This window comes from Amphiprion ocellaris, chromosome 2 (genome assembly GCF_022539595.1).
Source record: "Amphiprion ocellaris isolate individual 3 ecotype Okinawa chromosome 2, ASM2253959v1, whole genome shotgun sequence".
NCBI lineage: Eukaryota > Metazoa > Chordata > Actinopteri > Pomacentridae > Amphiprion > Amphiprion ocellaris.
The window spans coordinates 17,029,611-17,052,219 of record NC_072767.1 but is presented as its reverse complement, the minus strand read 5'-3'; the positions used below and the strand labels follow the sequence as shown (position 1 = coordinate 17,052,219).

At 41.0% G+C, this 22,609-nt stretch overlaps 2 protein-coding genes across 15 annotated transcripts in view; both read right to left on the bottom strand.

The window, feature by feature from the left end:
- LOC111583585 (SRY-box transcription factor 2) overlaps positions 1–22,609 on the bottom strand; it is a 201,601-nt gene that overhangs the window by 52,960 nt on the left and 126,032 nt on the right. For 9 of the 14 annotated variants that reach the window (XM_055018375.1, XM_055018376.1, XM_055018381.1 and 6 more), the window contains 2 exons: positions 7,354–7,656; positions 1,408–1,498 (listed from right to left, as the gene is read on the bottom strand). In XM_055018375.1, coding sequence (XP_054874350.1) covers positions 1,408–1,498; positions 7,354–7,656 — 394 coding nt within the window. The remainder of the gene's footprint in view (positions 1–1,407; positions 1,499–7,353; positions 7,657–22,609) is intronic. The other 5 variants (XM_055018386.1, XM_055018389.1, XM_055018394.1 and 2 more) reach the window with 1 other exon arrangement.
- Positions 1,762–4,087, bottom strand: sox2 (SRY-box transcription factor 2). Its single transcript, XM_055018352.1, has one exon. The coding sequence runs from the start codon at positions 3,654–3,656 to the stop codon at positions 2,691–2,693; it is 966 nt and encodes a 321-aa protein (XP_054874327.1). The 5' UTR covers positions 3,657–4,087; the 3' UTR covers positions 1,762–2,690.

The window sequence follows — 22,609 nt, the reverse complement described above, 5'->3', positions numbered from 1 at the left end:
GTTTAATGTTGGATTGTTTTAAAAGCTGCCTGGGTCTCAACCTGAGCATCCTGGTTGTGTCAACATACAGTCTCTACAGGCGTTACCAATGAGCCACAGGTCCCATGATACGCCACAGAAAATACAAGTTTCTCATCAAATACATCAAGTGTTCTCTGCGCTCAAAAAGCTTTTTCATCACATCAAAGGTGCAGCGCGCAGCCGGGAAAAATATTAATTTCGCGGGGCCTCGGGGCCTGCAGGGGCCCGGTGTTCACTGGAATCAAAAAAAAAAAAAAAAAAAAAAAAAAGGAGAATTTAATGCGTCTACTAGTCCGACCTTTTAAAAACAAATTGTTTATCACCGGCCTTCTCTGCTATTACAACCAATTGAGCTGCTCGGATCAATAATTAATGGGCCAACCGACGATCCCTTGACCTCTTGAAGGTCCGACTGGGGGAGAGAGGGAGAGAAGTGGACGGATAAATACCGAGGGGCCTCTTCAAATATTCATCTGCCGCTCCCCGGGGACCCAGCCTGCAAGACACAACGGCCCTAATCTAGCTCGCTGCACACACACACCCACACACACACACACACACAGTCAGACACACTCCCCCCAGATTTAAAACCGTTAGTTAAATTCAGGGCGAGCTGTTAGCTCATCATAAGGATTATTATTATGAGAGAGGGAAATCAGCCTGCTTGGCACAAAGACGCATGGGAAGATTTTTTTGGAACCGGTTCTGTATTTTTTTTTTTTTTTAAGGCAGGGAGGTGGTGGTGGTTGGGAGTCACCGGAGAGCTTGAACCAGGAGAAGCGGGGTTAACGGGAAACAGCAGGGCCCATTTGATTAAACATTAAATTAAAAGAGCCACACTCGACAATGTGTGTGGATGCGATGTGAAAAAAAACAAAACAAAAACGCATCGCGGCTGGTCCCGCTCGCCTGGCTCCTTTCAAGAGGGCTCACCTTCACTTCACACCTAATTGGACATTTTAGCCTGATAAGCCATGTTCCGTGATTTGGAAGAAAAATAGCAGAGAAAGCTTCCAAAACCAACACACATTATTACTATTAATAATATTATTATTAGATTAAAGGAAATGACAAGAGAACATGTTAGAGCATGAAGTCAGGCCTGAGCTTAGATATAATGTCAGGCTGCTGCATGGTGTCATTAAGAAATAAAAACCCACCAGTGATGACAAACACTCTCTTGACAGGATACACATATCTAAATAACTATAAATGTGATTTGTGCACAAGAAGATATTGGCATCAGTGCTGTCTGATTATTGCTCCATCAGTCCAAAAGAAGGCCCAGAAGACAGAGTTTTAATCCACTAAAAAGAAAATATTAATTGGGCCTCAACACCAGTAGACTGTGTTTGATTATAGAAGAGGAGAAATGGCAGTCTATACCTGGGGATGGTGGGTATTTTGGTGGAAAATTCTTCCCCCCTTTTTAGGAAACAGGCAACAAACTTTGGCTTGATGGGGCCATCCGCAGGCACTAGAAAACAGAAACGTGGTTAACCACGACGCACAAGCTGAATTATCTGATCAGTGGAGGCACATCATCCACAATTAATTATTTTTGTAAGCTAGTTAGATGTATTTATAAAGATGCTAAATTTAAAAAAAAAATCTGTGTTGAATTTACAATGAAGAATTAACATGAAAGACAGAAAAGCTCCACACACAGATGACAACTCAACATGTGATGACTGCCTGCACACACAAAATGAGTGAGAAATAAAATCAAAACTCATACAATTTCAAGTATCCAAATTTCCAAAATTTATTCATTTCAAACTGCATATTGAAAAAAAATATACTCAGCTGAAATTGTAACTGTTATAAGGATGGTATTAGTTTCGGTATATATACATGGAGTGGTTGGCTTCTGCGTACAGGCCACAATTTTTAAAATACAACTACGGGAATGAATTTTGAAATAAAAACTTAAAATATCACAGTAAATATACAGAAATTGTACAAATCAATTAGAAAATAAAGAGCACAAGCGTCATACCTCTAACAGATGAAAAGTGGGAGACAGAAATATAAATTAACAACCTATATTTTAAGCTGTATGACAGAAAAAAAGCGTTGTATTTTTTTTCAAAGAAATTAAAATGTTTAGTAATATTGATCTTAAATGAAAAAAAAATAACAAAACAGTATTACCTGCTTGGTTTTATGTCCCTTTTCTTTCCAATGTTTGCAGTAATTAAGGAGCATAACTGATCGCTCTCATAAAATTCCAGTTCTGCCATTTTTCACTTTTAATATTTTCTGCAGAACCGGCGTTGCTTTTATATAAAAAAAAAAAGAAAAAAATGCAACCTCTTGCAGTTTAACAAACAGTTTCATCTGATTGTAATGTTTCTTTGATAAATACTGTACAAAAGGTGATTGCAATAATAAAACATTTGATTGCGACTCCCACTTTCTCGTCTTCCAAACTTCATCCACCAGTGAACAGGGGATCTCCTACCGTTCCTCTAGAGCTTCCTTAGAATAAAATGAAAGAAAAAAAAAGAGTCGTGTGTCCTTTTTGTCCTGGAGACTTCTATACAACTTTTCCCACCCCGAAATTTTTCTGTACAAAAATAGTCCAACGTTAAGTAGTCCACAGTTTCTCTTATAAAAGTTCTTTTTTTTCTCTCTCTCTCTCTTTCTCTCTGTCTGCTGTGTGTCTCTTACATGTGTGTTAACGGCAGCGTGCCGTTGATCGTCGTCCCGGGCACGGTGCTCTGGTAGTGCCCGGACATATGTAGCCTGGTCTGGGCGCTCTGCTCGCTGACCTCCGCCCCGGGCAGGTACATGCTGATCATGTCCCTCAGATCTCCGCTTTGGCAGCCCGGGGCGGCCCGGTGGGACGATGAGGTGACGACGGGCGGGCTGGAGCTGCTGGACTCGGACTTCACCACCGAGGAGGGCCCCATGGAGCCCAGGGCGGTCATTCCCGGCGTGGTTTGTTGGGAGTAGGACATGGAGTATGTCGGGGAGCCGTTCATGTAGCTCTGGGTGCTGGTCATGGAGTTGTACTGCAGGGCGCTCATGTCGTAGCGGTGCATGGACTGCATCTGGCTCGGGTTGTGCGCGTTGAGCCCCGGGTGCTGGTAGCTCAGCTGGTCCTGCATCATGCCGTAGCCCCCGTTGGTCCAGCCGTTCATGTGCGCCGCATAGCTGTCCATCCGCTGGTTCACCCCACCGCCCAGCCCGGTCCCCCCGACACTGATCCCGGGTCCCATCCCGTTCCCTCCCGGAGCCAGCATCCCGCCGGGCAGGGTGTACTTGTCCTTCTTCATGAGGGTCTTGGTTTTCCGCCGGGGCCGGTATTTGTAATCCGGGTGCTCCTTCATGTGCAGGGCCCGCAGCCTCTTGGCTTCGTCGATGAAAGGTCTCTTCTCGCTCTCCGACAGAAGTTTCCACTCTGCGCCCAGCCTCTTGCTTATCTCCGAGTTGTGCATTTTGGGATTTTCTTGCGCCATCTTCCTCCTCTGGCCCCGAGACCACACCATGAACGCGTTCATGGGTCTCTTGACCCGCTCCGGACTGTTTTTCTGGTTGGTGCCGGTACCTGTCGAGTTGGTGTTGCCCGTGCCCCCCGTGTTGGTCTGGGGAGCTGGGGGCTTCAGTTCAGTCTCCATCATGTTATACATCAGGAACAGCTTTTAGTTGGAGCTCCCGAGCAGACGAGGGAAAAAAAAAAGCCAGAGACAAACTCCACAAGCCGGAGGCAGACAGTGAGGAGCGCAGGGCTGCTGCTAAAAGTTACCTGTCGATTTTCTCTGCAACTTTTTTCTCTGGACAAAAACAACCAGCATCAGAGCGCGTCTCCAACACACTCTCTCCCTCTCTCTCTCCCTCTCTCTCTCTCCCTCTCACCGAGTGTGTGTCAGAGGATGTGTGTGTGTGTGACAGAGAGCCTTCTTCTCCCAATAGGTCCCTGCTATGTTGTGTCCACAAAACTTCTCCCGTCGCTTCTCCGAAAAAGCATCAACAAACTGTACTTTTTCGCCTCTGTCGCGCCTGAGCCTTGACAACTCCAGATAGTTTTTGAACAAGTTAATAGACAACCATTCATGTGACTGGGCTGTCAGCGAATAAATGGCTTCGACCTGGCCAATCAGAGCCGGCCTTTCCACTGACACGCCAATGGGAGACCTTAATTAGCATAAAGGGGAGGGGTCTGCCTGCCCCGAGACACACACAGCTTCACACTCACTCAGCTGCACATATTAGCCAATACAAAGTACATATTTACTATTTCCAAGCTTATGGAGATTTATCTCTGGGAATATATATATATATATATATATATATATATATATATATATATATATATATATATATATATATATATATATATATATATATATATACACACAAATATGTGGTGGCCCTTTATGGCTATTTTTCAGAATTATATTGAGTTAGATTCAGAAGCTCACTAGGAAATTAAAAAGCATTGCCTAGTAAACTTTCGCCCACATAGGACAAAAAAGTTTCATAGTGAATAAAATTATGCTACAGAATTTCTGTTAAACATGATTTTTTTTCATTATGTTTTGGTTTGAGGCTTGATAAAATGTGTGGCCTTCAACTTCAACTACAAATAAAAATAATCCAAAGAGGCACATTACAAAGTGATTTTTTTAAAATCCTTAAATCAAAGTATGAAATGCTGACTTTAATGGTGTCACTATCGTGTGTTCTTCAAGGTCTAAACTGCATTGTTCTGACAAAAGTCACGGCCCGTGACACTGCTGTTGTTCAAAATCAAAAAGTCACTAATTCCCCCACTTACAGCCCCAATAACATAACAACACTTAAATGGGCCTAAACTTTGTTAGTTAACTCAAAGCAGTGAATGGACGGTGTGTGAATGTGAGCAGGGGGGGAAGCCACGGCTGGTTTTTAGCGTTGAAAAGAGGAAAGGTAATCCAAGATGTTTCCCCCAGTCCTTTTGTTTAGTGAAGTTGAATGCCAACACACAGAAGGCAGACGGGCTCATCTCAGCACAAATAAGCGGTTTTTGTTTGGGATGTTGTCGCTACATCTGTCCGGACAAAGAACCAACTCCACTCCACTTCCACTGCCAGTGCCGCTGCTGTTGTTAGGGCTTTGTAGTGGAGAGTAAAGGGGGGAGACAGGCCCTACCGGGGACACGAGGGGAGGAGAAATAAAGGTGAGGAATATTTTAAGATAAAGTGTGTTTGCACAAAAGACGCAGCTCATCCATAGAAGCCCCGAACAAGCGTGTCAGCCAATTAGAGGTGGATGAAAAGCGGCCTCCACCTGCTTCACTTTTCATTCCGGATCAAACCGAGCGTGCTGAGCTGATTATGGAATCAAACCGGCATCACAAGCTGCACACACGAATCATCCCCTCATATGCTGTCCGAAAGTTTTTTAAAGGTTGCAAGAGTTGGTGCCACTTGTTTATTTTTTTCCCCCAGGCTCTCCATCATGACGGCGAAGCGTCGTGACGCGTGACACCAGCGCCGCCTACTGGACACAACTGGAATTACGCGCACATCCAGAGAGCAGGGTCTCTCCAAGTACAGATAAGGAATAGAGGGTGACTGTGTTTAGAATTTCGGTTGAACAAATAAAAAAAAATGGTGAAAATGGTCTAAAAATATATTCATTGCACAACAACACTCCGCAAGCTTGAGAGGAAAAACTAAATAAAACGAAGGCCGCACATGTCTGGATCTCTAAGCCAGACAGTAATTAAAGATAGATCAAGTACATACACCTGAAATAATTCAATTTAAATGCGTGTCTCTAGATTAAATCATAATTGAAAGTGGATAGATCAAGCCTTTTTATTTTGTTTTAGTCATTTGATAATAAATGGAGGAGTGGAGCCCCCGTGCTCTCATTATGCCGGCCCCGGCAACCTTACATAAGATTCATCTTGTGCTTAATAGGCTGCGAGAGGCGACACATGCAGCTCGGTCCATTATAATGCAAGGTTGAAATGGGCCGCTCGGCTGCTATCTGCATCTGAGTGTGTTCCCCGCTACCTCTAATCTGCTTATGATAATAAAGGAACAGCGGGGCCCTGCAGCGCTCTGAAAGCAGGCCCCAGCCAGCCGGGAATGGTCCTGCATCCACAATCATCCTGAATTAAAGCCGTTGTTTGACAAAAACCAGGAGAAACTAGTGGGGCGGCTCCCTCGGACCACTTGTAAGCCCCCTGCTACACCAGGTTGGAATGGATACGGCAAATACACGCTGTGATGGCAAAATACTGTTTTGTGGTTGTCCAAATTTAGGTGCAAAAACAAGAGAGGAAAAAAGCAGCAATGTAACTGAAAAATTATCTCCCGCTTGAATGAAAAAAACAAGGCCTAACGCTATCTAAAATATAATTTCTAAGCTCATTGCCATGATCTTGGTGCCAGTTAATCCAGATAAAATTTAAACATACACATGCCAAAATCTATGAAGAGGATAATCCTGTTAAAATGAAAATAAGAACTGAGAGACAGATTTAAGGTGAAATGGAAATAAACTTGTCTTTTCTTGCCACTAGGGGCCGTAACAAGGACTGGAGAACATTTATCACAACATTTAGGAGTCCGTATTGATAACTAATGCAGAAAACAAAGACAAGGTTACTTTTTTCCTGATTAACAGAGGCTAAAATTGTTATTTTTTTTTACAAGGTTGAAGATAAATGCTGCAGTTATGATTAGTTAGTGTTTTGATTTTTTATTATTATTTTAGGAAATAGATTTTGTCAAATGTGCGCGATAAACTGAAATTAGATATTTATATAGTAAGATTACATCGCCTAATAAAGAATATTACATGTCTGACAACAATCTGAAATTCGCAAGATGCCGTTTAAATTAAAGGTTTTAATAAATGACATAAATCACGCCTAAAATATAAACTAAGAATAAAAATTAAACATTGGTTTTCGGTAATCTAGAATTAAATGAACTGTCAAAATTGTGCACTAGCGCACAAATGTAGGTTTAATCAGGAGAAACTCGGCGTTTTCATTTGCAGCCTATTTTAAACAATATTTATCATCACTGAAGATAAATACTTAAATAAGTAAAATAAATAAATAGGATCAAATTGCACGAGGAAGCCGCTAAAATCTGGTGGTCAAATATGTTCAGTGTGCATAAGTGATGTGTGTGTTCAGCAACCCAAAGCGGCCAACAACAACTCAGTCAGTGAAGCTCATGATGCCATGCGGTGTCATTCCACAACACTGCATGTTTTACACACACACACACACACACACGCACCCACCGCCTCAAACACACACTGACATGCACACCGACACACACACCGACACACACAGGGCTTCTCCTCTCCACTCCAACTTACTGCCAGTTTGGGAGTTGTCTTCCTCTCGTCTTGATTGGCAGAAATTAAACAAGATGCCATTTCGCTCAACCTCCTCCATATCTGTCTGTCGCTTCCCCTCCCGGTGAAGGAGCCTCAGCGTGTCCGGGGCCGAGGCTTCCAATCCGGCGGTAGCCATCCGGCAACTTTCGGCGCGGTCGCCCTCTTTCCTCCCGGTAGTCCGCACCGGGGTTCGATCCGGCAGCCGGCGCGTTGTGCTCGGCGTGCAGCCCCCGCGCAGCCCCGCTGTCTGCCTGGAGCTCCGCTGTCTTCTCTCCGCTAGCCCTGCAACAAGAAAAGCCGTTTATGGCGACACACAATGTGAAAAGGGGGCCGATTTAAAAAGGAGAAGAATGCAAGCAAGAACAACAAAAGTCAGTTATAGCAAAGTCTATGCCTCTCCTCTCCTATCTTCCACCCCCTAGCTTAGCCCACATAATGAGCAGGAAAAAGCTTTATATTTTGTTCACTGGGTATTCACAGATAATTTGAAGCCATTGTTTCTGCCACAGATGGTTCTTTTTAATACAATAACGGTGCTCTTTGTGAATAGCGAGCCCACAATAAAAATCTAAAGCGTCCTCCTGAATAACCATTTTGTTCTCTCTTGTATAGGCCGAACAAAAGCGCCAGTGAGGTAATGGCCTGCCTTATTGAAAGCCTCAGAATGGGGATTTGATAAAGATTTTTTTTCGCTCCTTTTTCTTTTTGCAAAGTACACGGCAATGTCAAAGAGAAACTGACACGGGATGAAAAGGAAAAAGGCTCGGAAAAAGTGCTTGCCGGTGCAGATTGCAAAGATTATTATTATTTTGATAATAATAATAATTCTTATTATTTACGTTTCCTAACTTTGTGCCAAAGTCAGATGTGAGGGGTTGTTGTGGGGGCTGCAGCAGAGCAGGTCAGGTGCAGGCATGTTATGGATTTTACAGTGGAGCTTAAATCCAGAATACATTAGCCTCCAAAGGTCTGCTGTGGATTTAGCACAGTCTCATAATTTTGCACAGGGTGTGTCAAGTTGTGCTCCATAGAGTTAAGCATTCAGGGTGCATATCCAGGGAGACTTCCTGTTTCTAATTCTGCCCCTCTCACTACAGTCACCCAGGAAATATTGCATGCCCTTAAAGCATTGATAAGGCACTGTGAAATGTCATAAATGCACGGATGTTAATAGGGGGGGAAATGAGGATGACTAATGTAACCTGCTGAGGCTGGGATGCACGCCTGTAGCTGTGTGAAGTCAACATGCATTAGCTGCTCCAGGATGGATCCTGCAGCCGTGTACGCGACACCTTAGGCTGCCCACGGTTGATGTAATTTGTAATTAACTCATGGCTAATCAATAAAGCATTTAACAGAACACACAATGGACACACAGGGGATGATCCCAAGCCAAACATATTGGATGTCAGCGATCGTTACAAGGTGAGGACACTCTGTCTGTCACAGGGTTGGAGGGGCGGGGTAGGGGGGGTTAGCAGGAGAAGATAGGGGCACTAGATGATGGGATGAGGGGAGAGGAGGTGAGAGAGAGATGAAGGGCAGAGAGGAGAGAGGGGATAAAGGGGGAATAATGGTGGACAGAAAAGGTGAGCAAAGAATCCCATTTCTAACTCGTCTGGCCTACTTCATAGACACGCAGAATCATCCTCCCCCTGGAACCATCATCCCTCAGCATCAGACGTATAGAAAACATATGTACTTATCAACGCACATCCAGTGGATTAAGAAAAAGGCCTCGCGTCTTCCAGCAGCCTCACAAGGAGCATACAGATATTCATGTTCATGCCATGAGGAGAAAAAAAAACATGAAAATGAGAAACATGAGGCTTTTTGAATGGAAAAATTTTTTTTTTGCAATGCAATGTGCAAAAAGGTGACAAAATATGACAAAGGTCTGGTTACAGCACCATCATCAGCGCAACTTTTTGTCAGCCTAAAGGCATTCTTTCCTGTGATAAGGGGCTGTTTGCTACAAGCACCATTTCTTGAAATGCCTCGTTTCAGGAGCGCAAACCCTTTCACATTTCTGCAAACTAAATCGTTTCCTCTCTGGAGATGAAACACAATATACTGTATATGCACAATATAAATAGTTAACATAGTTATTCAGCTTCGTGACACAATCAGCAGTGACAGGTGGCTTTAAAACGGCTTTGAAAAGAAATCAAATGAATGGTTTTCAGAAATAAAGGCCTATTTTGTTGAAATTTTGTTGAAGTTCATGGAATCTTCTTCAACTCATCATTTTTGCATTTTTCTGGCAACAATTTGTGCATTTAACATTTCTAGGATTTTGTTGTTTTCCATCACAGCAAAAGTCAAGAGGGCCACCCACGGAAACTCAAACAAAGGAAAACGAGAAAGACTTCACTCTGTATACATACACAGCATACTCATCAATGAGCTTATAGGAGAAGGACTTCTACACTCAACCATCCAGATTTGTTAACAGGTGAACTCTGGGAGTGCACTGAAGAAACACAGCAGAAGCCAGAAATACATTCTGAGCAAGAAAAAAAAACACAGGAAAGGAAAGCAGCAGAGGACGATTTAAAGATGAGAAGGAGGATGACAGAGAGACAGACAGAGAGAGGATCAGTGCTCTCAGTGTGAATAGGCTTAGCAGGAACGAAATACGACTCTTTGGCTTTATCTGATCAATCTGTGCCATATAGTCTAAATCACAGTCATACCCCTCATATTAGAGAGCTGGAGCACTTTTAATTATAAACCCATCCACAGAGGCCAGCGAATGTGATAGCATGTTTGAAAAACTAGAGAGGGAGAGAGAGAGAGGGGGAGAGAGAGAGAGAGAGAGAGAGAGTCCATTGGCACCACAGAAGCTTTTAGAAAGACCAGCATCATCACTGAATGCTAATGCGTTTTACATTGAAGCTGTCCATTGACATATAATCACACACACCAAACGTCCACACACACACGCACACACATTTATGCTCTGAAAACATTCACACAAATGCACATTATACATATATCCTAGCATTTCCATATGCATGAGAGTGGACACATTTGGTGCATCTGTTTTGTGTGCGTGTTTTTTTTTTTTTTTTTTCCAGCACGGCCTGGTGGGAGAACCACAGTGGGCTTTTCTCCCTTTGTGTCTCTGCATTGCATTGTGTGTGTGTGTGTGTGCGATACAGACACATTGACACAGTAATCAGTGAAAAGGGAGGCCCTGGTTGAAGGCAATGCAGCCAGCTATCTGTCAGTCATGTCACACGCACAAACATTACCTCACACACACAAACAGCCATTCATTAATACTAATACACTCGTCCTTGAGAAGAAGTAGTAACATTGTTAAATGGCTGTTTTGAGGATCACGCTGGGTCGCTGGCAAGCTTCTCAGCGTTACATAAAGTGTGTTCAGTGCAGTGACTTTAAGTTTCCTTTCAATTCATCTTTCTTCACTGTCACCCATCCCTGCTGCCATGAAAGTTATAAGGTGTATTTGTTTTGTTGATATGCAAAAAAGGTATTGGCAGATACTGAGCATTAAACCGCTTGAGTTTACCCCTTGTTGTGTATTAGTATAGCAAACGTGGTGCTTTCCTGTATTCTAAAAATGACCTCTAGTGGGGTAAAGTCTCTGAAAAAATGCTGTATCAGATGCCAAACTACGGAAACATCAACAGAAACAAAGAAGCAAGCCAAAAATGGCAACATACCAGTACCACAATATTGACAGCAACATCAATTTTCCTGAACAAATAATATAATGCAGAGACAGTTTTTTTAAGCAATAATTGAAGATATCTATGTTACAACATATGTCAAGACATATCTGTATTTTACTTCAGGCTAGTTTTGGTGAGACCAGTCCATGACAGTTTGCCGTTTTCAACCTTGATGAAGTGATTCATCAATTAAACCCAGTAAATATCAAAATTCATCTTTTTTTCTCTTGACACTAAGCCATTATTTTTCCACTAATAACAGAGCTTTTTAACAAACTCTCAAGAGAGTGGCCTCATGTTTTACAGTAAAGAAATAGCTATTTCTTTACCCAGCAGTGCAAGAAATGCTGTGCTGTTCACCTGCATTAAGATGATTCTTTTTTCAAAGCAAGAGCTGAATGATTTGGGGAAATATAGTAGTAGTTCAGTATTTAGTGTGTAAAGGATTTAAAACATAAAACATAGCATTAACTCATGGGTCAATATATAATTGTGGGATTTTTGTATCATAGTTGACATTTTTGCTGTTTCCAGGCCTAAACATGGCCACCTATAACCTAACACCACATGGCATTTTACACAAAGATTCTTCTACAATATTCAATATACAATTGAAAAAAATTGAAATTTAAAGTTATTTATAAAGATATTGTAGTAAACCTGTTGACATGTGATAAATCCACACTTTACTCACACACTATATTAAATAACCCAGAAAGCCTTGGAGTCTGGCCAGTCTTTTCTTCAGGAGGAAATGACATCATGTGGAGCAGGTCATGCGATCTGGAATCAACACACTTCCTTGAGAGGTGTTTTTGTAATGGGGAACTTAGTTGGAAGTGACTTCTCTGACACAGATACAATTTATTTTCCATATACAATTTGATATATTGCCAAAAATAAATATCTGTCATGATTATCTCAACTCAAAGAACACAAAACTATTTTTTGAATAAGCTCATTTTATTATTGTTTAGCTAATTAGAAGGTGGTTGTTATTACATTTGGACGGTTATTTAGTTGACATTTTAGTGATGTCCAGTAATTTTTTTTATTGATAAGTGATTGTTTCCATAATAAATAATTATGGAATTTGTAAAGACATGATCATAATGAACATAAAAAACAATATATATATTTTTTACTTTTAATAAAAATGTATGCAAGATATATCCCATGGACGTCAAAAATCCTTCAGTTATATATTGCCCCACATATTATCAAAAACCACAAAAGGAAGACTGAATTCATAAAACCGGTGATATTACAGTTTAAATCTTGCCACAGACGTGCAGCATAATGTGTCAAATATCCTAAATTGGAGCCTTTGCAATTTTCCTATTGCATTATTTCAAACAGAAATTTTGATTTGAAGTCTATTAATTGCTATTTTATACCCTTTTAGATGCTCAACAACAGTAAAATACATCAATTCAAAGACCAACATTTTGAGTTCGGCTACACCGATGCTCAAAATATGTGGTCACGGAGAACAGTGGGAGATAAAGTGGAGGTTTCACTTCCTCACACTCAGCAGAGGAACCAGCCTGTGACTGTCCCGCTCTAACACATGATGTAATGCAAAGCTTTGATGTTGCTTTCAAGTTTCAGCGTGGACAGACAACTTTTCAAAAAAGACTTGAAAATGCTAGTGGGGACATAAATTTCCATATGTAAACAGCATTTTCAAATTTATCTGCCACAATATGGACATGGTCAGACTTTTGAGAAGTGCAGGACGGAAGCTGTAAAGTTGAGGATTAAAGCTTTGAAGATACTAAAATGCTGACCACCACTAGCAGGGAGGTGGCCGGTCAGTCCTGCAGCTGTTTGTTCAGGAGGCTGGCAGGAAGATACACGGACACAGCTGTCAGATATTTGCTGAACAACACACTGCGCTGCATCTCATTAATGAAGAATGCAACACAAACAGTTTGAACAGAGCGGCACGGAGAAGTTTGCCTCCGGGCCACCATGCTGTTCAGTTACGGTTCATGTTTAAGGGTTGAATGTTACAAGTAATAGTGCAGAACAAAGCGAAAGCAGAGGTAATTACTGTTTGTAGCCGCTGTCGTAACATGGCTGCAGGGATGGCCGTGTTAGCCGTCTGTCAGTCAACCTCCAACTCTGGTCCACAGGGACAAACATTTGTGGTCTCTGGGTAATGTACAGAACGACGCTGGTGGTCAACTCACGAAGAAAATGAAAGAAATGTTCACGTTTGAGGTTTTAAATAAAATATGTTGGAAACAATTTGATGGAAATTAGTGAATTTTGGTGCCCATTCACATCCTCTTTAGGATTGACTTATTAATTGACGTATTAATCCAATACTGCAGCTTGTTGCACGGTAGGGTAGAGCAGTTTTACACTGTTTGAGCAGATCTGAAGGTGAGCTGGTGTGCTTGAGCTGCAGTGAGTGGGAAGGGTGAATGGAGAGAGGCGAGGACTTCATCTAAGTCATTTTAAAGCAGGAAAGGATTCATTTATTTAAAAAAAATTATAACATGTAACTTTGATTATCAGCCTCAGCTGTGTTTTGTGTTCAGGCACTAATTACTTCGCCAAGGAATGTGGCAGAATTATGTGAGGATCAGCGTAGGTTTGTCTGTGAATCTGTCTGTCTGTCTGTGCGCAACATAACTCAAAAACGAACCAGCGGATTTCGATGAAATTTTCAAGGAAGGTCAGAAATGACACAAAGACCAACTGATTAGATTTTGACAGCGATGCAGCTTATAATCTGGATCCATGGGTTTGTTAAAGATTTCTGTATCATTACCAGATAGCGGCACAGCATCACTGTAACCATGACAATGAGTGAACACTACGTCAGCTGCCTGCTGACAATCACATGATTGTGATCCTACTACAAATCAACCACTGTGGACTTATCAGGACTTATCTGTCAGAAATCATGCAACGACTGAGCAGTCTTGGCGTAGTACTGTGCTCTTCTTGTTACCAAATGTTAACATGCTAAGACACTAAACTATGTTGGTGAAGGTGGTAAACATACCAAACAAGCAACATGAGCACGTTAGCATTTTGATTGTGCTACCAAGGCTGTAAACTCACCATCTTGTTCCTGAAATCCATCTGTTTGTTCATTTTATTCCAACAGATTTTCTCAAAAATTAGAATCTAATTATAAGTGCAACATTATATATCACTTTCACACTTTTGTGTTAAAATTGGGCAAGAACCCGATATAGACAGACGTACTGTAAAAACTGCATCCCCGAGTGTGCAGGGAAGTTACTGACTTGCAATAACCAGGTAAATACTGTATATCAGGCACATTTCACCAAGAACATGCAGTCATATATTCCACGGTGAAAAATCTGTGCAGTGCTTCTCTAGTTACAGAGATCAGATATGTTGTGAGCACAAAATCAACACACCAATTATAGAATCAGTTAAATGTCACTGTGTAGTGAATCACAAACCCAAATGTTTAGAGAATACCGGGTTAGATTTCAGATTAAACATGACATTAGGCAGGATGGAGACGTGAACGCAGCCACCACTACAGACTTAGATTATCTGGATGATGATTGAAATGTCATTTTAGCTGATTTAGTATTTATGGACAGTTTTAATAATGTTTAAACATTTGATTGCCAACTTGCACAATTTATGCCAAACAAACCATAATCGTTGATGGATGCTTGCTAATGCTCTAGTCAAATTTTTGAAATACAGAACTACATGACTGATATTAAAAACCAGCAAATTACAATCATGAAATATCATCATTACATTGATCAAATGCGTGATGAAAATACATGATGATAAATCATCAGATCAGCTACGTCTTCCACAGACATCATATTAAAATGTTGATCTATATAACAGCTCCCTCAGTTCATTTGATTGACAGCTAATAATGATCAAACCCAATAAGAATTGGTTTTCTTAATAATGACTTGCATAAGAAAATGTGACTGATGGCTAATATGTCGGAGCATCTGGTAGCATTTCAATGCAGAATTAAGATTAAAAAATCTAATGGAAACATCAGGTCCACAGATCAGCCAGATGAAGAAGCCTACTTTAAAATAACTTATTCTGTGAGCTGATTGATGGTTATTAGTGATCAAGACAGATTAACAGGCTGCCTGAAAGGACGACTCTCATCATTTGAGTGACAGTTAAAAATGTACAGCAGAGCCTGTTACAGTGGTGGCATCAAGCAAGCTGAGAAAAGCTGAAAATGAACACATCTGAATCTGTTTTACAGATGTGTGTCACATAGGAGGAAAAAACAAAGGACATGACAGACTCTCTGATGTTAAAAACACACTCTGGACCAGGTATATCACATATCACACACTGCAGCCTCAAACCTGGGAACATGCTGAAAAGATCAGTAAAAACTGTTTTAGTTCATTTTGCCCAGGTTTTGACACATCCATGCCTCAGATTTGTTCCTCCACACCAGTCCAGCAGAGATAAATAAAACTATGGCTGTGAAGATGACAGTGCCAACAATGTGTTTTTCAACTGACACGTACTGATTACTTTGAATCACAAATGTGGACTAAAACAAAAGTTCAATATGCCTTTTTCAAAGCTGACGTTTTAAATTGTCAAACCCAGGTGAAACTACTAATCATCATTTGCTGGACTGCATTGCAATAATTTACCAGCCCAGAATAAACACTGACGCTGGAGCCTCTGCTGAATAATTAAAATCAAAATATTATCAGTGTTGCAATATGGCCCAATGCAATATCCAAATCACAGGAACTGTGATTTTTATTTTTTTTTTAATAAAGGCCAAATATGTCAAAACATACTATTTTAAATGTAGCGTTGTGGTGGTGCTATATACTCATACACACCAGATTCATCTTTATTGGAAACTTAGTAATGAAAACTGTTAATAGTGTGTTTTGTGTATTATCAAGAATACTAGGGGCAGTGAGAAAAAATGTTACTCCTCTGCTTGTTTTCACAGAAAACATTACATTTCTACCCACATTCAGCATGAGGGGTATTACAGTTGAAACATTTCAGTCTTGGTCCTTTGCCAGACGTCACAATCAACAACATGAGAAGCAACATCTTTATACTAAAGATACAGGACGCAACAAATGAATATGAAGAGGGAAGCCACATCTGACATATCTACAGGAATCACCTCATAAAATTTAATTAACGCCTCCTTTACAAAGGACAAAAACATATGTCAAGAAGTGCAGGACAATCATTTTCCTTGGCCCCTTTCTACCTGGGGTGCATTAGGCATTTAGTTTAATGTTGTGATCACTAAGCTGCAAAGAGAGCTGTCTCTCTCTGCTTGGACAAATGAGCAGAGCTAGGTTCATGGCAAGATACAAGTACACCAGCGTTGGCAAGTAAGAAAATACGCTTTTCATAATTTGCGTGACCTGTGAGCTTGTATTCAAACTCTGTGTTAATTTCTGTGCCTCTCACACACTTTTCGATCCAACACAGTGTCAAAACACAGGCTCAGTAATGTACACATTCCTCTGTACACAGCGCACACACACACACACACACACACACACACACACACACACACACACACACACACACACACACACACACACACGCTGCAGCTACATTACACATGTACACATATAAGATGTTTCCCACTCACTCCATCATACACTCATCTCTCTCCTCTCTCATCTGTCTCACAGCCACTGCTGGTTTTGTTTACAGGCCAATTTGAATGAGAATGAATCTCTCTCGGATGTTTCTAGAAAGCGGTCTAATCCATGCCGGCTGCTGCGAGGCCCCGGCCCTTTGTTTGGGATTACTGCAGCTTAGCGCTAGCTAACAATGAGGAGATGAGCAGCTCACCTCATCGCCGCTAATGAAGTGTGGAGAGTCATTTAGCCGCTAGCTAGCTGCTACCGAGCCAGGATGATACCTTCACACACGCCTGCACACACACACAGATACATATACACCGCTGTAGTCCTATACATGTGAGGACACTGACTGGTGACATTTATTTCTGAAGGTTTTATTCCTCAGAGTTGCACACTGAACCACTTGATCCCAAGCGTGGGCCTTCAATTTACTCTTAAGTACCTTAAAAGTTACAAAAAGTGCCCGATTGGAGCCTGTCTGAAAATTTCCATTCATCAGATCTTTAATTTAAACTATCATGGGTGTGCTGAGCAAAAGTTCAAACCTTAAAGGCCCGTTATTTAGTTTGATGACACCATTCCTTCAGACGAAAACCTCCAAAAGTTTCATACATAATTTTGATTGGTAGTTTAGTCTTACATGCTGAATATCTTTGAAAATGATGAGCTTGTCAATAAACTTTAAAGTTCTGTAGGTTTATCATATAGAATATCATAGAATAGCTGATCTCCACAGATAAGAATTTAGAATGAAAATCTGACTATCTTAATGTAAAATCAAAGTAAAACTGTTAAATTAGTCAAACTTCTCTTTGTCATCACAGGTGACCTACATAGGTGACCACAGTGTGGCTGTGTCTTTGTATCTGACTTTCAAATCGGCATTTTAGGATGCATACGGGTTCTTTGTAAGTGCTTTGGAAGGCCCTTCGTTTAATATAGTGCCTGCTTCGGATTCAGGAGGACTTTAGCACTGCCTCAAAAAAAGACCCAACAAATATTCTAAACCGCCGCACAGTCTTCTTGGTGTCCGATCAGGCGGATGGATTTAATAGTCAAAGTGGATATTTTCAGTCTGAATGTCCGCTAAGACATTTGAAAACCTGCGTGAGTCTCGAAAAATACTTTCAAACACGCAGTGAGTGTCTAATGCTGCCCAAAAACAAGCAAAACACACACGTATGTCGATGCTTGCTGGTTCGTATGTGCGTGGGGGAGAATGTAAGCCGTAGTCACCGGGGGAGAGAGGCGCCGAGGCAACAGGAGAAGCAGGAAGATTTAAGCTTGGCAGAAACACAGAGATAGCAGTGGTCCACACTGACAGTATGTTGGCGTGTCTTCTGACAGACAGACTGAGCCTGGCATGTGATTAACGAGGAGAGGAGAGGAGAGGAGAGGAGAGGAGAGGAGAGGAGAGGACAGGAGAGGAGAGGAGAGGAGAGGAGAGGAGAGGAGAGGAGAGGAGAGGAGAGGAGAGGAGAGGAGAGGAGAGAGTGTTGATGTTTATCCAGGTTTGCGGATGAGTGTGGTTGGATCAGACCTCTGTGATGGACTTGGATGGTTAGCAAGGGAATGGCTGTGTACTGCTTACATACCAGGACATTCCCTTGGCCTTTACATGGAATATGTGGCACACAGAGGTACACATAGGCAAGGTTATATAAAGGGTAACAAAGAGGAAAGAAAAATGATTCATTCTGTCTCTATTTTCATTGTATTTTCCCTTTTCTAGTGTAATTTAACTCTCATCATCCCAGTAATCCTCTTCGTGTTCACATTACAGACTTGAGTAGAGGTAGTATGTGTGCTGTAGGGGGCTGCAGCTATCATAAATGATAAACCTACTGTGTATTTTCTCAACTCATTAGTTAATGACTGAATGGCTAAAACATTAAGAAAACTGCAAAAAAGACAGTTTCCTAGAACCCAAAGAATCTTTTTAACTACAAACAAGAAGTCTCTATCTAGCATTTTGGCTTAGAAAGTGGTTTAATTTTCTGCCCACTGAGCAGTTAATTGACAAATCACAACAGCAGTTTGCACACAACCAGACCTTAGATTGCAAAAATTAGAATGATATGTCAGAAGGACATCAAAACAACAAAACAAAAAGAAAATGAAACATGACGTAGAGACGACACACATGTCTCCTTTGCCACCTGTCATCTGTAGGCCCTCACTATTTACTGTCACAGTATGGCGTGAGCTTGACAAGCTAACACTCTGTACATATACGTCAATATTTGAGGTTTCCTTTGTTCCACCCTTTCCTCGTCGATTTAGCTACTGGTTATGAAACAAGGTAACCAGACAGTATATTTTGAGGACCAGAAAAAACCCAGATGTTTCTCACAAAATAAGAAAACAATTTAAGTACATGTAAAAAGTTACAGCACTCTTAAAAACTACTTTTATGTCTCAATATTTTGCCTTTTTACTTCAGTTTTTTGATCCAATTATGAAGTTTAAAGGTTACTGTTTTGTTCTGGTGGGCTATTCAGAAGAGAAGTTTTTATTCACTCATGCCTTCTAATATCTGCTTTTAATATGCAGGTTTAAATAGGATCAATGAAAAATGAGTACATTAGTCTATTTCCTCTTAAAGGATATGTTTTGACAAATCCTCAGGTACACTGGCAAAGACAAAGACACTAATATTCAGGTTGTAAAAAAATATCAGAACATTTCACAACTCAGTAGACTTCTGGAAAGTACTAAATCCCAGCGAACGCAAAGTTACTGATTGAACAGGAGTATTGCTTTTTGGCAACACCTGGCTACATGCACTCAGACACTCAGACAGCTCCTACGTGTCTCTGGCAGGTCTACAGAAAGTCTAACTAAGTCAGAATCACAGAGCCAACAAGCTGTAAAGTGAAAAAGTCATAAATGTTCTGTGTTTATCTTCAGGCTGAGAAACCTCGCACCTCGCTGATAATGTGTGTGTATTTCAGGAAAGACTCAAACACTGCGGTCAGAGCGAGTCGTGACTGCCTGAACGCACACACTCACACTCGTCTCCGTACTGTTTAAACAGCGCCTGTTGAATTTCACAACGAGCTCATAAAGGACGCAGAAATGTGTTGAGGTCCACGGGAAAATAAATCAAGAGTGTTTGCCTAACGCAGCGTCTGTGCGTGTGCATCTGTGTGTGTGCATGAGTGTGTGAAAGGTAAAGAAAGTGTTGATATATCTTCATGTGTTCACTCTTCAAGCAAAATGCAGTGGCTGCATAATGAGAAATTTTATATGTGCCTTTTTGCTTGAAATGCTTTTAAAATAGCACAATCACTAAGAGGAAAGAGGTAAACATGTCGTTGCGAACATCTGCTTGTAAATGCAGTCAGAATTTGTGCATCAAAAACACAGAAACAGAATTGCCAAAAATTCTGTGGGGAAAAAAAGGTTCATTTATTTAAATAGCCAACATTCATTTTTGGTATGAAACAGCAATTATTTCCCCAAGTTATCACTTCTACCTCACTGGGCCTTTTGACAGAAGACATGTTGACATGTCACAGTAGTAAAAGCACAGGTATAAACAGTCAAACAAACACTGGCTGAGTTCCACTTAGCTGCTTCAGTTTCTGGGATCCTGAATAGAACAGACATGTCACAAGCAACATTACTGTTTTTAATGACAAGTCAAGATGCTCTGAAAAAGGCCCATCATGTCATCATTTAACACTGGTGGAGACATTTCTAATGCTGCATGGAATTATTTTCTAATTAAAATTTCCTGGATTTGCGTTCTATGCAAGGGTTTCACCTGAGTATCATTTTTGGGTTTCTCTTGCTGTTTGGTTAGCTTTAGGAATATATCTCACTTTGGTTGACCCTTAACCAAACTTCTAACAAGAGTTTTTTTTTTTTTTACTTTTGAAAAATTGCACAATTTGAGTGAAAATATAACCCCTTCACAACATGTTTGAAACTTCTCCTTATTTTATATTCATGGTTGGGTGGTTAAAAAGGAGTGACAGTACAATAATAAAATAATCCAGTAGAAAATACATTATCCCAAAAATCTAATGAAGAAAGCAGTTTAGTTGTATAGGAATGTACTTCTTTTTGGAAGCTGGGTTAATCACCTGGACAGAAACTTGAGGTTTAGAAAAATTAAGTACTCTTACTAAAGTACTTTCCACATTCTAACTTTAGATCCAAAACCTGAGACATAATCTAGGAACATATTGTCCATTACTGTAGAGTAACATACCCAGTAATAGAAAAGAGCCCAAGGACCTTTATTTCTCATGGACCCTTGCAGCTGTGCTAATGAGAAAATATAAATTGGAAAGGACTACATCATAAGACTGTTTGCCAGTTAATGCATCAGTACTTGACTGTTAAAGGGCAAAGCTTTCTACTTTGATACTTAAGTGCATCTTGAGGCTAAAACTTCTAGAACATGGAGAAATAGCAGGACTGCACTTGTGAAGATGTATTTTTTCTGTTTGTGGGAATGTCGTTTCAATCAAGCAAATGTTTGAGTATTTTCCTCACTGTGGATGGAAGCACACTTGTGCCACATGCAACAGATGGCAACATCTGTCATTGTCAAGTGTGTGTTGTCTGTGTGTGTGTGTGTGTGTGTGTGTGTGTGTGTGTGTGTGTGTGTGTGTGTGTGTGTGTGTGTGTGTGTGTGTATGTGTGTGTGAGAGAGAGAGAGAGAGAGAGAGAGAGAGAGATACATTATAGTACCAGAATACGTTCTCACTTCTTGTCACTGTTGGTATGTTGTTGTAAATATCCATGAGTGGGTGCCACTAATTATCATCATGTATGTATGTGTTTGTGTGTGTTTAGGCAAGTGTGTGTGTGTGTTTGTGTGTGTGTGTGTTTGCCTTCTCTCAAAGAGCTCCAAGCTGTCGTGTTTTGGCTTCCTACCATTAACATCTGCTGCATTTAGCGCTGCCATGTCGCTCTGTGATACACACACCATCTAATAGAATCAAATGATCACACACTGCCAATGTTTGTCATGTAACACACACACACACACACACACACACACACACACACACACACACACACACACACACACACACACACACAAGATCACTACTCTGTCAGCTAGTTTACCAACCAGTTGCATGATCACTTGCACTTTTTAAAGAATTACAATGAGCTGACTACAGTCCTTTAATGCTTTATATCTGAGTTGACTTGTCGACTGTCAACTGTAAGTTTTTCACCTCAGATGTATCCTTTATACATGTGAGTTTCATACATGAGTTTCACATGCAGGTGTGTGTGTGCACCAACAGACTCATCTGTCCACATCTCTGTATCACCACACAACAAATCTATTTATTTTGACAGAGATAATAAGGCTCCATAAATAACAAAATAGCTTTTCTTTTGGATGACTGTGGCTTTCTTTTTAGAAAATGTAAAGGTTTCAGACTGCAACAGCTGGACTCTTTTGGGCTGAATGCTTCAATCATTTCAAAGTAGCTAAAAATCACCCTTCTTCTCAAGCAGACAACTCTAAAATGCAATTTTCATAACAGCTTCACACCTATTAGCTCTGATGTGAAAAACTAGATGACTCCACTGCTGCTCACATCATCAGTCCAATTCCAAATACTTCTGGGCTCCCGAACCCAAACAATGCGGGCATCTGCTACCAGACTCATTCTTTAATGGAAAACCCTCTTTCTGTGTGTCCTTCGCTCGCCCATCCAGGCACTAATGTAAATGAAAAGCAGTGGGACAGGGTGTGTTGCTAATGTGTGGACAGGAACAAAAAGCCGGGGTCCGGAGGTATTGTGTTGGCCCTGTGACACACATCCCAACCTCAGCACACACACACTCACCCCCTCCTCCCTCCCTCCCCTCCCTCTCCTCTATTGATGGCTCCTCGAAATCAATAAAAATGATCTTGGAGTCCATCCACCATTT